The sequence below is a fragment of the Labrus mixtus genome, chromosome 6 (assembly GCF_963584025.1).
Source record: "Labrus mixtus chromosome 6, fLabMix1.1, whole genome shotgun sequence".
Taxonomy (NCBI): domain Eukaryota; kingdom Metazoa; phylum Chordata; class Actinopteri; order Labriformes; family Labridae; genus Labrus; species Labrus mixtus.
In genome coordinates this window covers 24,495,262-24,513,323 of record NC_083617.1, presented here as the reverse complement: position 1 = coordinate 24,513,323, position 18,062 = coordinate 24,495,262, and the positions used below count along the sequence as shown (strand labels likewise).

Sequence of the window (18,062 nt, the reverse complement as noted above, 5' to 3'; positions counted from 1 at the left end):
ACTGTGAGAGAAAGAGATAGAGTTTCAATACTGAAATGTTGCCAATGTATTTATGCAAACAAGACAGGGATCAGAAGTTTACCTGCATGTCTTGGTCACTAAAATCAAGAAATAACCAAATATTAGGAGCCTGTGACTTTGGTATGAAAACATGTGTTGATATCCTTAACGTTTTACTAGAATAATATTGAAGTTTGAAATTCTTGTATTGTAAAAACCATACTGGCAACAAGCTCGGTTACAATGTTTGAAATCAACAACCCGTCAGTCTTTGCTCTGGTTGGCTGAGCTGCTTCCTAAGCACCGGGTTGGTCGTGTTGGCTGGATACAGAAAGCAGAGCAATGTAATGCAGCTCGCTGGGAGGTCGCCAAATACAAACAGCCTCACTGAGGATTATATACCCTCCCCGTTTTGGGAGATGCCATGTGTGTTTGAATGAAGCCAACCTGCTCATGTGATAAATTCTTGTTAAGTATATTTTCGACAGAGGCAGCAGTCTCTCTCCCTCGGGCGACAAGGGGGGCGGGGGAAAGGGGTGCTAAGTTTACACTACCTGGTTTTACTTCTGGACTCGAACAATTCGTCGTCCAAGGGATTACAGTGTGACGCTTATAGATTTAGTCGAGCATGTGACTGAACAATACATTTGTTTCATACATTCTCTGACTGGTAATCCTTCATGATAACAAAAACCACCTGCTCTACTTTTACTTTTCAAAGTACATGCTCTCAAGTTTTATGATCAAGTCGAACTTTAAAAGAGCACAGGTGATCTACAGACATATTCAGAGGTTCATCTTCAGGTCTTCATTTCTACAACAGGCAGCTTAATTTAAAGGCAGGGTTGGTAATTTTCCAAAACTAGCATGATTTTGATCTCTTACATTGTGTAGAAACTACGTCGTCTCATGTCTCATTCAGCGGTAAGTAAACTCACAGTATAAACTCTGTCATCGGTGACGTGCTTTGAGTGTGGACTAGAGCATGCAAGAGGTGGAGAGCGAGCAGGGAGACAGGGAGGCGCCTGATTGGTTCATCAGATTGGTACCTCGTAGCAGACATTGGTCAAAGTTTTTACAGCTTACAACTGCTACAGATGATGGATTTTCTTCGTTCCTTTTTCAGAGAACATGAGTTATTAATTCTGTCAGGACCTAAAGACAATTTCAACCCAAATCTGAAAAAGTGGATCTGGAGGGAATTACCAACCCTGCTTTTAAATCTGATTGTTCCCTCATAAGTCTGTTCATTGTACAGTACATGATGTTTCAGAGGCCTTACATGGTTCTACTTCAGAGCACCATTGCAGTGGATGACTTAGTCCACTAGATGGCACTGTTTACATAAAGTTGCTGGTATTGAAGTCTCATCTTTTCCTGCATCAAGATCAAGTTAAATTGGTCACATTGAGATTTCAGAGATGCTGAGGAGTTAGACCTCCTTTCTCTCTGTGAAATCTACTTGATGATGGGAGGAAGCAACATCCCTCTGCTGGGTGAAAAAAACCATCATCGACTGGTCTTCTTCCAGGGTAATCCTGCACGCTGGAGAGACTTCCACTCGGCCACCATCATCGGGACGAAGATGTTTGTGTTTGGAGGGCGAGCAGACCGCTTCGGCCCCTTCCACTCCAATAACGAGATCTACTGCAACAAGATCAAAGTGTTCGACACGGAGACCAACTGCTGGCTGAGCACGCCGTCAGCACAGCCGCTGCCCGAGGGACGCAGGAGCCATTCAGCCTGTAAGACACAAACACAAGCGATCAGATGTTATGAACGATGATGTCATCAGCACAACTTTAGGCTACCTTTTTGCTCTGGGTGAATAGTTTGACTAAATCATCTGAAATATTCTTGAATAAGATCATTCAACCTGTACTTTTGATGAAGATGCAGCTTAAGATCGATGCACATTGATTTTCAGAGAGAGAGAGAGAGCTAAGAGGACTATAGCTTTGGTACATGGGGCATGCACACTAACCACTAGGCTACCTGTGCCCCCATATGCAAATTTTTTAACAATTGAGCTGTAAGGAGAATAAACAACGAGTAAGAATAATGTGCACAAGACATCTCTGAACAATCTTTTGGGGTAAGAGCCTGAGGTGAATCATCAGGCTCTTGCTATGACACTAACTGGTTTGTTCACTCGAGATGAATGGTGCAAAATAAAAATATTTAATTTCATTTCTTTATTTTTGGGAGGCTTTTTATGCCTTTCTTAAAGGTTAGGACAGCAGCTTGAGAAACCAAAGGAGAAAGAGAGAGAGAGAGAGAGATATATGACATAGAGGAAAGCAGCCACAGGTCGGACTAGAACCCGGGCTGCTCGCTTTGAGGACTATAGCCTCCGTACATGGCACGCGCAGACAATCAAGCCATCATTATTTGTGTAGCGCCAATTCATCACAAGTGTTATCTCGAGACGCTTTACAAAAGAGCATATGGGATAATATGCAGGAAGGATTTCTCCTTTTTATTCCTCGCGTTCCTGTTGTCAACACTTCCTCACCGCTGAGGTTGAGGTCGGAGCAGGCCGTGCATGAATGAGGATGGAGGTGGTTGTGGGGATGACTCAGTCTAAAGGTGGTGGCTGGGCGTCAGTGACATCAGATGGTAGTAGTGCCAGATTATACTAACCACTAGACTACCAGCGCCTCGAAAATAAGATTTTTTAAAAGAGTAAAATTACAAACTCGTTTCCAAAAATGTTTACTTAGAGGATTAAGTTGTTTGCAGATTGCAGCTTATTTCCAGAGGGACATCGTCTCTGTTTCATTCTCAAGCTTCGTTTGTTTTAATTGTTTGTTTTGTGGAAGTATAAACAGTATTTTTCATTTTACATTTAATGTGAGCAAGATTTCATTTTCTGCCAAATCTGGCTAATTTAAGTGGTTTATGATGTTTAATTTTCTGTGCTGCAGCATTCATGAATCTGCACGATGGACCGTAAAAACACTTACTTTTGTTTCCATTCTGTGTTTAGTTTCCTACAATGGGGAGCTGTACATATTTGGAGGATATAATGCCCGTCTGGACATGCACTTCAACGACCTGTGGAAGTTCAACCCAGGTAAAACGTGAATAATCGTTATGATACTTTAACTGTGAGGTGACGACATATCTTTGCAGGCGTACACGTTTTGTTTTTGATCTTACCTGCTGACAGAAAGCGGCGCTGGCTGTGTTTACTCATGTTGACCCACTTACCTGCTCGCTCGTGTGCTTAGTCATTCAGACGGTCTTCTGTACCCAGTGAGAAAAACAGACTCTCAGACTTTGTGCCACAAACACACACAGACAGTATTCAGTATCTGCAGCTTTAATCTGCTCATATAAATGTTGGCAAATTGATTCTCAGGTCAGTTTAAGTGCTTTTCTTAAAGTATGTAATTACCACCACCAGGGGGCTGTCAATCAAAACAACAACAAACAAAAAAGATAGATACTTTTGATAAATTCACGTATGAAGCATCAACTTTTTGCTTAAATATAACTCGTAACAGAGAACTTACACACATCGTCTTCCTAGCATCCATTACAACAGTCTGACTTTCTGAACTGAACATGAACACACTGAAGTCGGAAGATCGCCTTCCCAACTCGGACACTGGGACCATCAGAGGAGCATATGAATGCAGAAACAAAAAGAGAGCGGCCTGCAGCAGGAGGAGAGTCCCCGGCTGAGCATTTAAACAAAGTCATTCCATAAGGTCCCCAAATTTTAAGAACATTTGATGCTCATGTGTGTCACTTTATATTTTTATTTTGGAGAAATCTGGATCAAGAAATTCATTCAGGATTAGTAAAGTTCTGTGTTATATTACAGCAGACAAAATAGCACTTTGGATCCTCACTTTTCCAGCTGCAGAGTTTTAACCTCGAGAACCTGATGTCTGATTTTAACCATTTGAACCTGAGCTTTGTTGTCCACTAGAGGGCAGGCAGCACCTTAATCACAGCCCTTATTAATCCAACAAAGCCTGAAGGGCCTGTTGCCATAGAGGCGCAATGATGCTGTCGACTGAGAGCGTGTGAGACGACACATTTCATCCTTATATGGAACAGCTGAGAGAGCTTCAACATCGTCACTCTTTGTGCTCTTCAGCAGAGCGGCAGAGATTTATTTCTATTCCTGACATGAGACGTTTTGTGTTCAAATGAAGGTTGAGTTTTGTCTTTGTGCGTCCCGGGCCTTTTGTTTGTGGTTAAATAAAGCATGAGGCTGAATAAACTGAAGGTTTACACAACTTTAAGTCAGTGTTTGAATACCTGTAGTCCAAACAGGTTGTTGTTCTAAAGGTAAGCTGTTAAAGAGAGGATGAAACCTGCAGCGTTCATGTCTTATTCTATCTTCTTGTTCCATCATCTCAACCTCGTTGTGTTCTTGTGTTCACTTCACAGAAGCCTTCTCCTGGAATAAAGTAGAACCAAAGGGGAAAGGTCCGTGTCCTCGGAGACGGCAGTGCTGTTGTATGGTTGGAGATAGAATCATCCTCTTTGGAGGAACTAGGTAAGACGTTAAATTTAACGCTTGTACTGTCGTGTTTCTCTCCGCTGTAGAGCCGATAAAATGTTCTATTTCTTGTTTTTTATGTTTTACAACAAAAAGAATCGATAGAGCTGCAAATGTAGCTGCTAAACAGTCAAGTTGGTGCCCACTGCTTTCCCAAAAAGTATTCTCATCTTATTTTCACCCTTATAACAGATCGGCAGTACGGTCATTGCACGTCCAATCGTACATGTACTTGTATATGATCTACAATTTAACGCCCAGCCTAGGGGAAACCAGACGTAGAGTAAAAGCTACATTCTTCTTCCTAACTCCCAAAAAATAAAAAAATTTGTAGAACACAACACTAAGAGGTCCATTCAGTGAGATGTGTAGTTAGTGAGATGATAAAGTGACCTTACTATATGATCAGACATTAAAGAAACATGCTATGTTGAAGTGCTGGCTTCTCTGACAACAATGCAGCAGCCAGTATGTCCTCCTTCTAACTTTAGATTCTGCTCCTGAATGCTCTGGGTTTGTTTGGACCAGAGAAGGTAGGCGCTTTTAAGGCACCCCCACACGGCCGTTTTGGACGCCCCTCGGTTTGCCAGATATGAGAGCAGTTATCAGGTCTAACCAACAGGTGTTGCAGCGATGGAAGCGGGCAAGAGAAGTGGTTCAGATAGAAGTGATTGTACCCGACCTAAAAAGCCTCTGCATGTTTCTAATAAGTTCCACGAGCAGAAACGTGCTCAAACTAGGATCAATATTGGAGATGCTTTTGAAAAATGGAGAGAGGTTAGAACACAGAAAGGTCTACAGACCGATGCAGAGCTGGATAAACACTGAAGCTTCAGTGTCCACCACATGGTAACCTGCATGAGCATTGATTCTAGAGAGGAGAGGGGGGGGGGGGGGGGAGACAGCTCTCTGCAATGTTATGAATCTGGACTGCAGTACCCATTTTAAACACTAGGGGTCAGAGTTACATACTGCTCCTCTACATTATAGACCTCTCTAACTGAAAAACAGGAAACAGGTTGAATCATAAGAAAAGGCTTCTCTCCTCTACAACCTAAACTGACTGCTCAAAGAAATGAATAATACAATATTAACAGTCAGTCTGACAATGAACACAATCTCTTTCTACACGGTGGTCTCGTTATCAGTGAAGGAGGTGGCCGGTGTTGCAGCTTCCGCAGCTCCTTTCAGCCTTGGTCCAATAAATGGCGGGTACCTGCAGCGTAGCAGAAAAAAACAAACAGACACAAATAAGGAAACGGCACAAATACAAATAAACACACAATACAATACACACTTGTGACTCACAGTCATAACACCATGCAAACACTCAGTTTAACACATGTAGCCTAAAAAACAGATTATTCTTCTGAGATCATTTTAGAGGGGGGGGTTATGATTTGGATTAGCAGCCACAGATCCTCATGTTGAATGGTTCTCAGTGGTTAATTTTGTTTCCCTCAGAGGAGTGTAAGCTGACATCATACTGTGTCACCGTGTGCCAGCTGAGACTTTGTCTTCCTACAGAATTAAGCGCTGGATGTGGCTTTGTATTCTTAATTTAGTGCTGCCTGTTCTCAGCCTTTTGGTTCTGTTACAGAGAATATCAAAAATATCCTAAAGTCAGATGTGTGGATGCACTCACAGGACTACCCCATGATGAGAATAAGGAACTGCTCGATTAACACCTCACTGTACATTTTACATAGAAAGAAACTTTCCCCATGGCACGTCTTTCCTCCTGGATGAAATTTTGGTTTGCAACATAAACAAACAATCATATAAGCAAAAGTTTTCTGGAGATGTGAAAGAAACACTTACCCAGAACTTCCACCAGATACGTGTGCATAGCATGTCTGCACTGCTCCATGCACCCTCGTACGTCAACACCCACTGGCTGCGCAGCTAGAAGCAGCACAGCCAAACAGCCGGTATTTATAGATTACACTCGGGGACAGTGCAAGATAGTCCAAAGTATGTGGTATAAACACATCAACAAACACATGAGGTCATTGTTCTGAATCGTCAAAACGGAGTGTTTTATTTAAAAAATTAACCAGATGTGCTCTGTGGTAAATTGATGCTCCGTGCTCCGGCATCCTGCAGATAAGAATTCCTTGCGTATCTACTGCGAAGGACTCCGGACTGAGACGCTTAGAGCGCAGCGGAGCCAGTGGACGCACACACATTGACTAAAGTAATCAGATGGACCGAACATGCTTCAGGTGGAATTGAGGGGTTGAACTCTTCCTCTCTTGGTCCTTTAAATAGTTTGACATCATCTTTATGAGGCTCAAACAGCTTTCATTGTTTTTTGATCAGTTTGTTGGGAAGATAACTTTCCTCTCGTTATAATTTGCCAGTTGGAGTCTCTGGCTCGTGCAGACCGCAGCCTGTGATGAGTCTCCTGTTGGCTGCAGACAGTAGTGATGGCGGGGGGATCGTAGCTGGTAAGGTGCCTCTTGGCTGGTGACGGGCCGGTGATAGGCCAGTAGCCAGAGGACTAATGAGGTAGCTAACGACCTAAGCATGGTCCAGAGTGGTCCGGGAGCTGGGTTACTGTTATCAACAAGGCTGGGTGCTATCAGGCGAACCCCCTATCCCCCTATCAGGCGAACCCCACTGTGATCACCTGATAGTGGGGATCGGGAGGCTGTGGATAAGAGTCCTCTCAGCTCCACTACGTCTGCTGAAGACCTCTCTCTGCTGCTGCTGGATTCATTTTCACTGCTCCAGCGGTCACAACATCACAGGGAGCAACACACCCTAATACACAACGTGCTCCTAATTTCACCCAGCACACAGCAGCTCCATTAGTGCTTCTTAAATCATTATTATTAAACTCCAAAATGTGTCGTAATGCTTCACTTTCTGTCTCAGTTTCAGACACTAATCTCCTCACCAGCACATGACACATTGCTTTCACTCCTCCACCTTGGTACCCTGAGTGTGATTAAAGATGCATCATTAAAAATCACCTGAAGCTTTTTCCTTTTGGCTTTACTGTAATTGACCGGAAGGAAGTTCTTGAAAACTCCTCTGTGCATATATGATACGTCCATGTCAGCATCTTGGATCGTGTGTACAGTTTCTGAAACTGTCATCGTTGTCACTTAAAATATTCCTGATTATGTGACCTGAATATTTTATTTAATTCACTCAAACATGCTTGATCTGAAATAAGGAACGAAGGAAATATGTGTTGATAATGAGGAAAGAAGTTTAGTGATGTAAAAGTCTGTTTTCCTGTTTTGTCTGAAGAATATGTAGCGTGTGTGTTTGACACAGCCAGGACAAGTAGTGGTGAGATTTGAGATACCTGTATTTCTTTACCTCAGTGAAGACGGACTGAGCTGCAATAAAAGGAGGAGTTTTTGGAGTTCTCTCCTGGAGTATTCTTGATACGATTTGTTGAGGATTCAGCACCCACACACACGACTGAGTGTGAGTGTGTTTTTTGATGTACTGATTATGTTTCTTATATCAGTTTTCTGGATGCGCCACATTCTCTGGTAGTTTGTGAACCATTGGAAACCATGGCGACTGAAACAGAATGTAGGAGTCTGAGCTGATAAGTACTGAGCAGCAATCGATGATGCTGGCTTGTAGCGTTCTTCCTTCTGCAGAATTTTGAAAGTATCGGCGATACCGGAAATGTTGTTAATGCAGGACAATACTACCCAGCGGACCAATCACAGAGCATCGTATCGATGTGTTGTAACATTGTTGAGGCTAGATATCGGCAGATATTTCTACTAATTATAAACAATTCAGGCTTTTTATTTTTTGGATGTTTCATATCTCGAAATAAGACGTTTATCTGGACTTGTCGGGTGAAATTTGCCTGCTTGGATTTGAGATTTTGCCGTCTAAAGCATGACTTTCATACAAAAGTAAAAGAATGTTAATGTGTCTAAAGTCAGAGAAGCGAGCTCCTGATATGAACCTGTGGAAGAAGAAATAAAGTTTATGATGGATGAAGAGCTTCAGAAAATGCTTATGTTTCAAGTCGGTTATGCATTGTTTGGTTTCTCGCCAGGATTAGTCCAGGATGGTTTTAAGGAGTCATGATTTCCTGTTGTGAGCAGCAGATAGGGCCGGGTGTTGGAGGGGAGGGTCACAGAGGCGGCTGAGGTGATGGAGCGAGCTGGAGGGAGCCGTAGGGAGCCGAGGAAGAAATCAAACACCACAAAGTGTCTCGCACATCCTGTTTAAAGGCTGCAGGGCAGATTTAGGTTTTTATCTTCTACAGGAAGCTGCAGACAATTCGACTTGTCTGCATTATTCCAAGTTTACACTTAGTCATGAACACACCAGGATGGAGCAACTGAGTCCTCTATACGACGCTATAATGAGAATATTTGCCTTTATATTGATGCTACGTGTAGTTCAACAGAATCACAATCTGAACTAAAGAGCGGAGAAAAACATACTGACGAAAAAAACATGAGCAGGTCTCAGTAAGCCGTTTTATTACTTGCATCGATCGAAGTGGTCGCCTGCTTACAGTCAATGCACTGACTCCAGTCACAGGATATAAATGTCACTCTCCCTCCTATTGGCTCAAGGTAAATTCTCCTGATTATATACTGCTGCGTTCTCACATCAGCTCACTCTAACCTGCTGTGGAGAAAATACAAGTGGTCTGGCAGGAGAAACTCAGAGTGAATAAAGTGACTGTTTGCTTTCACACATGAAGCTCCTCCTGGAGATATCAGGAGTTTTTCAGGAGTTTCCTGCAAATGTGAACGCCCCTTATAGTTATTTCATTAAGTTCATTAATGTCCAGGTTATTGTTGGTGGTCTTTCTAAACTGGCCTCTACACATCACAGATCTGCTCAGCGCATCTAGCCTGGTTTTTACTTGACTCGATCACCCAGAGCAGCCTGCTGATTTTGCAGTTCGGCGATCGTCTAGTCGTCCTAACTCTGCAAAGAAGTTGTTTCCTGTTACTGTACAAAGGAGAGCATGATCCTTAACGATCTCTGAGCACGTCGGCCACACACATTCTCTCCACCAGCGTTGCACGTTTGTTGTTTACACGAGCACTCTTAAGCCTCTTACACACAGGAACTCCCATAAGCACGTGCTCACACACACACACATGCTAAGACACACAAACAAACTCTTGGGCAGACTTACCACACTCGGTTGTTTGCTTTCTCTCCTCTTTAATGAGGAAGTTTTTCTATTAAGGTGTTTGGAGCTAAAGTTCTGTCATGATGTTGGACTGAGCAAAGACACTTTCTATAATCTGGTGTGAACAATTATTTTAAAGGCCGTCACTCGTGTTTATTTTCACTTGACCTGACAACACGAGGGCAGCTAACAGGGCTACAAACTTATTGGTGTCCGTCTTCAAGCGTTGATAAATGCTCACACGCCATCGTGAATTATTTTCTTGGACGCTTTGTTTGTGTTTTTTTAGGGGCTCCTCATTTTGTCTTGTGTGCCGAGGAAATTGTGTTCAGATTTATGGACGGCGTGTTGTTTTCTTTGCAAGTTGTCCTCTCGTATTGATCCGAAACAGAACCCCTCTGTTCATACTTGTTGCTAGTTTATGATATTTATTTTAGCTGCAGGAATTTGTTCAAGAATAATTTACGACTCTACTGGAGGACAATAAAAACCTTTAAGTCTGCGAGGCTGCGCTCTGGACTGGACAGAGTGTTAACACATTTATAAAACAAACATCTTCAGCATGTTAGAGACTCTTTCTTATTTTTCAGTGTCGGACTATGTTGTGTGTGTGTGTGTGTGTGTGTGTGTGTAAACGGCGGGCTGGGCAGTAGTGGCAGTGACTGTTGAGTGCCACTTACGTCAGTGTAAACAGGCCTGCTGAGCTGCAGAGAGGCGCGAAATTCTGCCTTGTCTCTGATTTATGACCTCGGGGAGCGTCCTTTCTCACAGAGTGCAATTTGATCCACCCGGCTCAGAGTCTCTGCTACACTCATTTACTGAGACCTGCTCGCTGCCCCACGAAGGACGGGCCGCGCATGACTGACTCCACCTGCACTGACCTTCACCTACGCTCACCAGCAACAAACAGCAGACCCTAGGACACCCTGTGTGTGTGTTTTTTGAAGCTTTCTGAGTTGATGCACTCTTCTGAATTTGAGTTGCACATAGTGTAGCTAGCTGTAGCTGTAGTCATCGTTGGCACCCTTACACTCTGTGTGTAAATGCGTACGACAAGCCTAGGTTTGGCTAATTTAAGAAGCTTTTTAAGCTCGGGAACAGGGCATCCTATGAGGGGCAGGATGTGAACAAGGACATGACAGATTGGCATGCTGGGAGCAGACAGCTTGGAATCTGAAGGGGGAATCTAGGGTTGGCGCTTCAGCTTCATGGACCTGACGATGTGTATTCATGCAGGGAATATATTTTTACCCTGACGTGTGTTTATTCTCATCTGACGATCGTAACAATGCCTGATTTAAATCGACTCTTTGTGTTTAATCGTCACTCTATAGCAAGAAAACAAAATATATCTTGTTTTTTGAGCTGTAGAGTTTCTGCAGGACTTTGAAAGATGTTGTCATGCGAGTATGCAAAAAGATTTCTGTTAAATCATGTGCACCACATTTTTATAGACTGCAGGCTAAGAGTTGTCTAAAGAGGTTTTGTCTCTGTTTTTTTATTTACAGACTTAATCCATCGTTCAAAAGAAAAGCGTCATTTAACAAGCAGAAACCTTGAACAGATTAACAGCCTCCTCACAAACGGTCGGGCAAGAAAGAAGGGTAGAGGAAGACGCAAAACAACAAGATTAAGAGAAACTAATAAAATTGTGTCGGCCAAGAACATCTGCTTGGTATTCAATTCTGGCAGAGAAATGTCATCAAGCTTGTCGTGACACCTATCACTGTCAATCAATTCACCATTTTGGAATCTCTCTGAACATTTACAACAGGTTAATGAAAGGATCACAACAAGGTCATTTTTAAACTGACTTGAGCTGCGACTCCTCAGTTGAATGTTTTTATGAATGAAGGTTTAAGTTTTGTTTTTAGTGACTTGTAGACTGCTCCTCCAACACGTCCATTCAGGGCATTGTGTTTTCTGCATCTTTTCAGAAAGAGAAACTCTACTATATCCAATTTCCTAAAATATCCAATTTCCCATGAGTCACTTCCCCTGGTTGAGGATATTAATTAAATTGTTAAAGCCGCTGTCGGATTTCCTACTCGTCCCTGCCCAGTGCAGCAGCCAGAAGGACACTCAGACCCAACTCCATTTGCTCTTTTTTTTCCTGTGTTGGTGTGTGTGCACGTATAGTCATGACTTAATGAGTCACCGCTCCTCTTGTTGAGCTGACGTCAGGAGCTGCACATGCTTGCTTTGCTCTGCCAGATTTAACGCATGTGATCCACTTGGCAGAAGTTTGGAAGATTTAGCAAAGATGGGGAAGAATGCTGACGCCAGTCCTAACACAAGACCCCTAAACAAACCAGTTTAAATCAATAGACATATTTTTATTCTCAAGACATTGAAATATTGAGTCAAAAGCAAAGACAAGACAGGAGCAAAGAGATATAAGACATTAGATTCCAAGAAGGGAACTGAAAGCTTCATATAGGGGAAATATTTTGATATAGGTGAAAGAAAAATTAAATTGAAGGTCCAATCAGTGAGATGTGTAGTGAGTGAGATGATAAAGTGAACTTACTATATGATCAGACATTAAAGAAACATGCTATGTTGAAGTGCTGGCTTCTCTGACAACAATGCAGCAGACAGTGTCCTCCTTCTAACTTTAGATTCTGCTCCTGAATGATCTGGATTTGTTTGGACCAGAGAAGGTAGGCACTTTTAAGGCACCCCCACACGGCCGTTTTGGACGCCCCTCGGTTTGCCAGATATGAGAGCAGTTATCAGGTCAAACCAACAGGTGTTGCAGCGATGGAAGCGGGTAAGAGAAGTGGTTCAGATAGAAGTGATTGTACCCGACCTAAAAAGCCTCTGCATGTTTCTAATAAGCTCCACGAGCAGAAACGTGCTCAAACTAGGATCAATATTGGAGATGCTTTTGAAAAATGGAGAGAGGTTAGAACACAGAAAGGTTTACAGACCGATGCAGAGCTGGCTAAACACTGACGCTTCAGTGTTCACCACATGGCAACCTGTGTGAGCATCGACTCTAGAGAGGAGGGGGCGGGGGGAGACAGCTCTCTACAATGTTTAGAATTTGGACTGCAGTACCCATTTTAAACACTAGGGGTCAGAGTTACATACTGCTCCTTCAAGTATTTGCAAATAAAGATTGGAACACTGTAAGCTTGATTTTTAAAATGTCCAAAAGGTAATAATTTGGTTCCCTGGAGGTTTTTTTTAAATTTTATTTCTTTTTCTTTTCTCTCTTTCACTATTAGAGCAGATATTGTTTGTTTCAGCTTCAGTTTATTTTAAATAAGGTGTTAAATTTGGAGCAGAGTTTTCTCCGTCTCTTGTTCAGTTTGAATGTTTGTGTGGAAGTTGTAGAGACTCCCCAGCAGGTAATCTCACTGGTAGCCAAAACATCCCAGCCCCACACCTCTGGTTGTAATCCATCAGAATCTCAGCGTGTTATTTAATCTGTGAGGAATTTGCCTGGTCATTTCCAAACAGAGATTGTTAGTTGAGCCCAGGAGCTTCTGCAGAGTCACGTGATTTTGTTTGGTAGATCAGGAAGGTCAAAAGCCTGGAGCCTCGATATCACCTACAGGGCCATTTTTGCACCTTATCACCGGCTGATAGGTCTGCTGTTATGATTGTCCAGCTGCTTAAAGGGAGCTTTGTTATCACTGTTGAACCTGAGTGTTCGATTGTTAGACTAAACACAACATGGGACGCATGCAAAGCAAATTTTTAAACTCTTATTTTACAAAAGCTCCTCTTTTCTGTTTAGATTTCTGTTCATTTAAATCTCCCTCCGGCTGCTCCTCCTGCGTCCTCTAATGGCTCGCCCCTGTGAAACATGGCTCCATGGAAACACACCTATCAACACGACATACATGTTGATGCCACACACACGCTGAGTTTTGGCCTTTGGTGTCAAAGGCTAGGCTGCAGAAGTTTCCTTTATTAATTGTGTGTGTGCGTGTGTGTGCATGGTCGGCACGCCTGAGATAAAACCTGTCAAACAGTGGAGGTGACCCCGGCAGGATACGGGGCACCCCGCACGTGGCAGGACAGGACCCCGGGGCAGCACAGCAACACTGTGATTTACTCTTCAAAGACAAGAGCGCGATAGTATTTCATCTGCATCTTAACCCTGTTTAACCCGCTAACAGGCTGTATACATGAAGGTGTCACAGGGTGGAGTGTTGCACAGCAGCTCAAATAAACAAGCTGCACACATCTTGCTTTGTGATGCCGTCCGCCTCAAAGATTCACATGTCTAAACAGAAGTAGTTTCACTTTGATTCATGACTCGTCACCACTAAGCATCGCTTGTCCCTTTGAGAGAACAACCTTCATGCACGATGTAGAGACAAAGTCACAAATATGTCTGAGTCAAGAGAAGATACGACCTGTTTTAACAACAGCGCTCGCCAGTGAAATGGACTTCTCTGAAACACATGTTCCAGTGTGCACTGTTGGATTGTCTTTCTAAAAAGAGAGGACATACTCTGAGCGATAACGTTCTTCCTAAATCCTGTGGCACACGTCTTGAAACACCTCTTAAAGGTGCACTATGTAGATTTGGTGGTGAAATTTGGAAGTTGAAGTGAAAAAATGCTTTGCTTTATTTTCTGAACTAAATACACAAACTTTACTCAAAGGAAAAAATGGCTCCCTGGAACCAGGAGAGTTGCGGGCCCCCTAACATAACTAATGCGGAGCCTTTTATCTTCAGTGTTACAGAGACAACATTTTCCTCTGAGGACAGTTTATGTATAGAGTTATGAACATATACCACAGAATCTGTACATTTCTCCAACTTTCACATTTCTCTACTAAAACTCCATAGTGCACCTTTAACGTTCCTATTTCTCAAGATGTCTTTCCTAAAACATGTCAAACATGCATTAAGACATTTAATTTAAGCTCTTTGGGCCCGATCACACAGGACGCAGCGCCAAAAACGCCTGAGTGTGTAGCCAGGAGTGCCTGTGGAGCAGGGCTGCATGTGCATACGGGGAAAGATAAGTGGGGGGGGGGGGGGAATTAGGGCCCGGCTGATATGGATTTTTTTTGGGCCGATATTGGGGAGTTAAAAATATCTGATACTGATATCTCTGCAGAGATACAGTAGGTAAAGACAAATTTACACATTTCTTGCGTTGATTCTTCAAATGCAGTTGTCAACCACTTGTTGAAAAGATGTACAGTGTAATGAAGACAGGATGATCACTCAACTAGAAAGTAACTTCCCATTTACGTGCGTCACAGCTAAAAATTGCTTTTGATTCCTAGACTGAGACCTTCACAAAGTGTTCTCTTGAGACTAAGACTGATTCTGAGTACTGCAGCACTAGAAGAGAAATTAAATCATCCTTCAAAAAGTAGCCGGTGTTATTAACGTATAGGAAGTATGCTCTGTTGCCCCTCGTCCTATTTTTAGTGTCTCCTGTTGGCTGCCTGACCCTGACTCTAGTCCTCGGACTGAAGCTATAAAGGAAGTCACTTATTCTTCCTAAATGAATCCCCCAGCTCCAGAGGAGCATCTGTCCTGCCCTGTAGAGTATTCACCAGCTGTGTTCAAGGTCCTCTGGCACTTTATTTAACGTCTCCTCCTGAACTTTTTACAGACAGCTCGGCTGATAACAACCTGTCCTGATAAAATGGACGACATTTGTATTTTCTGGAGATTAGCAGGGTCAGCTTTTCCCTCCAACATCAGCACCAAGTCCAACTACATCTGTCCGGGGGTGGGGTGGGTTTGCAATTTGAGATGCTGTAAGCGGCTGTCTTTTCTGCGCTCTAATCTGAAGCCAGGCGTCTCTCTCTGGGAGCCAGCTGTAGTTTGTGTCTCACCCTCTGCATGGGGCTTAGGTCTGGGCAGGTACAGGTTTTAATCCACCGTCCAGCCACTGCCCGGGAGGGGGCACAGATAGCTCGGTAAGACGAGGTGAGGCAGCAGAGATTAAGGTGGAAGAAATGGACGGGAATCCATCGATCTGTGATAAACAAGAAGGTTTAGCTCCAGAGCGGCTGCAAGCTCTTACTCATTTTTTTGGCTTTAAAGTGACGGTTAAAATATTAGGAAAATAATTCCTTAAATTACAGAATGATTGTGGTTGCGGCCTGTTTGTGTTTATTAATGCTTACCGCTCAAGCCTCCTGACGGGGGAGGGGCTCGTTGTCCGTCTGCAGGGGACTGTGTTGCATTTCAGTTTTCGAAACGGTCTACAAACGGTTCATGTTTGTTCACATCACTCTGAGCACATTTTTATTCATTTGAACTTTTTTTTTTTTAAAAACATTAAATTTCTAGTTTTCACTTATATAGGCTTACAACCTTCCTGTAAACACGCCCCACACTTATATCCTCATAACAAAAGGTAAAAACAAAGATAATAATGAATATAAATACAGTATATGTTGTACATTGTACGTTGTAGAATTTATTCCCGAGTTGCACCAGAAAATGTAAATAGTTTTCACAATGTTTTGTACATAGTCATTTAGGGTGCAACACAGAGAACATGACGGCTACTTTACTGACTTTGTGTCTTATTTTGAGTCATGTTAATCAGATACAGACAGAACACTCCGGGATTTCTCCATAATGAAGGCTGTCCACGTTGTGTACCTGTGCTTTCATATTGGAAGCGTGCCAGGGCCAAGGAAGTGCATGGATCAGAGCGCTCAAACTGGTGAAACGAACTGAACTTTAGGGCTGAAGCAAGTTACAAATAACCTAGTGAGTGTGCCCTTAGCCTCTTATCATATCTATAGGAAATAAAGATCTTAATATAGTAATTTCACAGACTTAATTCTGTCAGTAATAAGTGTCCCCTCACCCCAAAGCTTCATATCTTGTCATGTTTGCATATGCAGTGTATAAACGTTCCTAACAGAAGACCACACTTAATACAAAAGCGTGATATGTGTGTTCAGTGTTTCTGAACTACCTGGAGTCACGTCTGGCCGTCCTGATAAGGAGCTCTGCAGGAAGTTGTAGTGTACGATGAGTTCCTGTGAGCTGCATGAGTCTAAAGGACCAGAGTTCAATAGGAAGTGGAGAAAGGAAAAAGGATGCAGATTGAATCACTCTAAGAATGAGGATATGGCCAATGAAGCCTCTGAAAACACGCCTACGACGGGTCCAGATTTATTGATTGTGTTTAGAAAGCAGAGGTGTTACTGATGATGTTTGTGCAAACACTCACACTTCATTTGCATTGTTGTGTCTGTTTTCTCGAGACGTTAGAGTATTTACAGACTCTGATGTTGTGGCAGTAAGTTTTAGGACTATGCCGTTCAGAGACCTGTAAGATTATGAGGTGGGGCAGGCAGTGCATTGCTACAAAGGACCGGCAATTGGGTGATTAGACGCCCTCATTGAGTGTTGTTTGAAATAGCAACCAGTGTTGTTTTAGTGGGGGAGCGGCATCACTCAGGCCTCATCAGACTGGGAACCAGTGCTGCTGCAGGGGGAGGAACCACTTTCACACATTCTGATACTTCCCTGATCGAGTAACAAAGTGAGCCATCAAACACCAGGACGCCACATAAAGTTGCTCACTGTGACTTTTCCACTTCCAACTACTGCCGGTCTATCTCACCACACCTCCTAACACCTTTTATTTTTTTGACCTTCTCCTGCCTCTACGATGCCCCTCATTCTCTCGCTCTTTGTGGCGATCATTAAATCATTACTTCTCCGTAATGTTCTGCTAAAATTCACACCCAGCCCGACTTTATCCATGAGCATGCGAGAAAGACTCGTCCTAGAAAAATACCTCAGCGAGGAGACAGATCTTCTTCTCTCTTGTTGCTCCTGTTCTGCTCTTATCTTCACTCTTTCACGCGTCGTCGTCACGAGGACTTTCCCTCCTCTCCTCCAGAGCGTGCACAGTAGTCGACAGCTACTGCGGCGCGCTCTTCAGATACACATGATGCTTGTCATTACTTCTTTTCTGTTGTCTAATTCCACCACCTTAAACCAAAAGTTTTGAATGTAACTTTGGAATTTTTGTCTTTATGTAATGAGCATCAGTATGGCCCTGTGTCCACCTGGCATTTTGTCAAAGCGCTGGCTGTACACTCGGGAGTGTTGGCATGAAGCATTTGTGCGCTGAGAAGAAAATCGCTGCACGTCCGTCCTGTCTCTATGACAACAGTCTGTTGGCAATGCCGACTGTATGACCGACACAGCTCTGTTACATTTTATGAAATGTTTTTTTTCTTATCAGAAACGCAGCCAGGTGGATGTGGGTACAAGGCACGATCTGTAGGAGACCAATTACGGGGCTATATCATGCATTTGGAAAAGAGCGCCGGTGATGTCAACAGCACCTTGCCGAGAAGTTGAAAGATTTTCTACTTGAGCGATCTGAGTAGCCGCATAAGAAAGCCGGAGCGCTCGGGGTGGAAAAAGATGCTGGGCGCTGC

General features: G+C 43.1%; 1 protein-coding gene across 1 annotated transcript in view; it reads left to right on the top strand.

The window, feature by feature from the left end:
- klhdc3 (kelch domain containing 3) overlaps positions 1-18,062 on the top strand; it is a 39,412-nt gene that overhangs the window by 9,019 nt on the left and 12,331 nt on the right. The window contains exons 6-8 of the mRNA XM_061040674.1: positions 1,532-1,745; positions 2,990-3,076; positions 4,408-4,516. Coding sequence (XP_060896657.1) covers positions 1,532-1,745; positions 2,990-3,076; positions 4,408-4,516 — 410 coding nt within the window. The remainder of the gene's footprint in view (positions 1-1,531; positions 1,746-2,989; positions 3,077-4,407; positions 4,517-18,062) is intronic.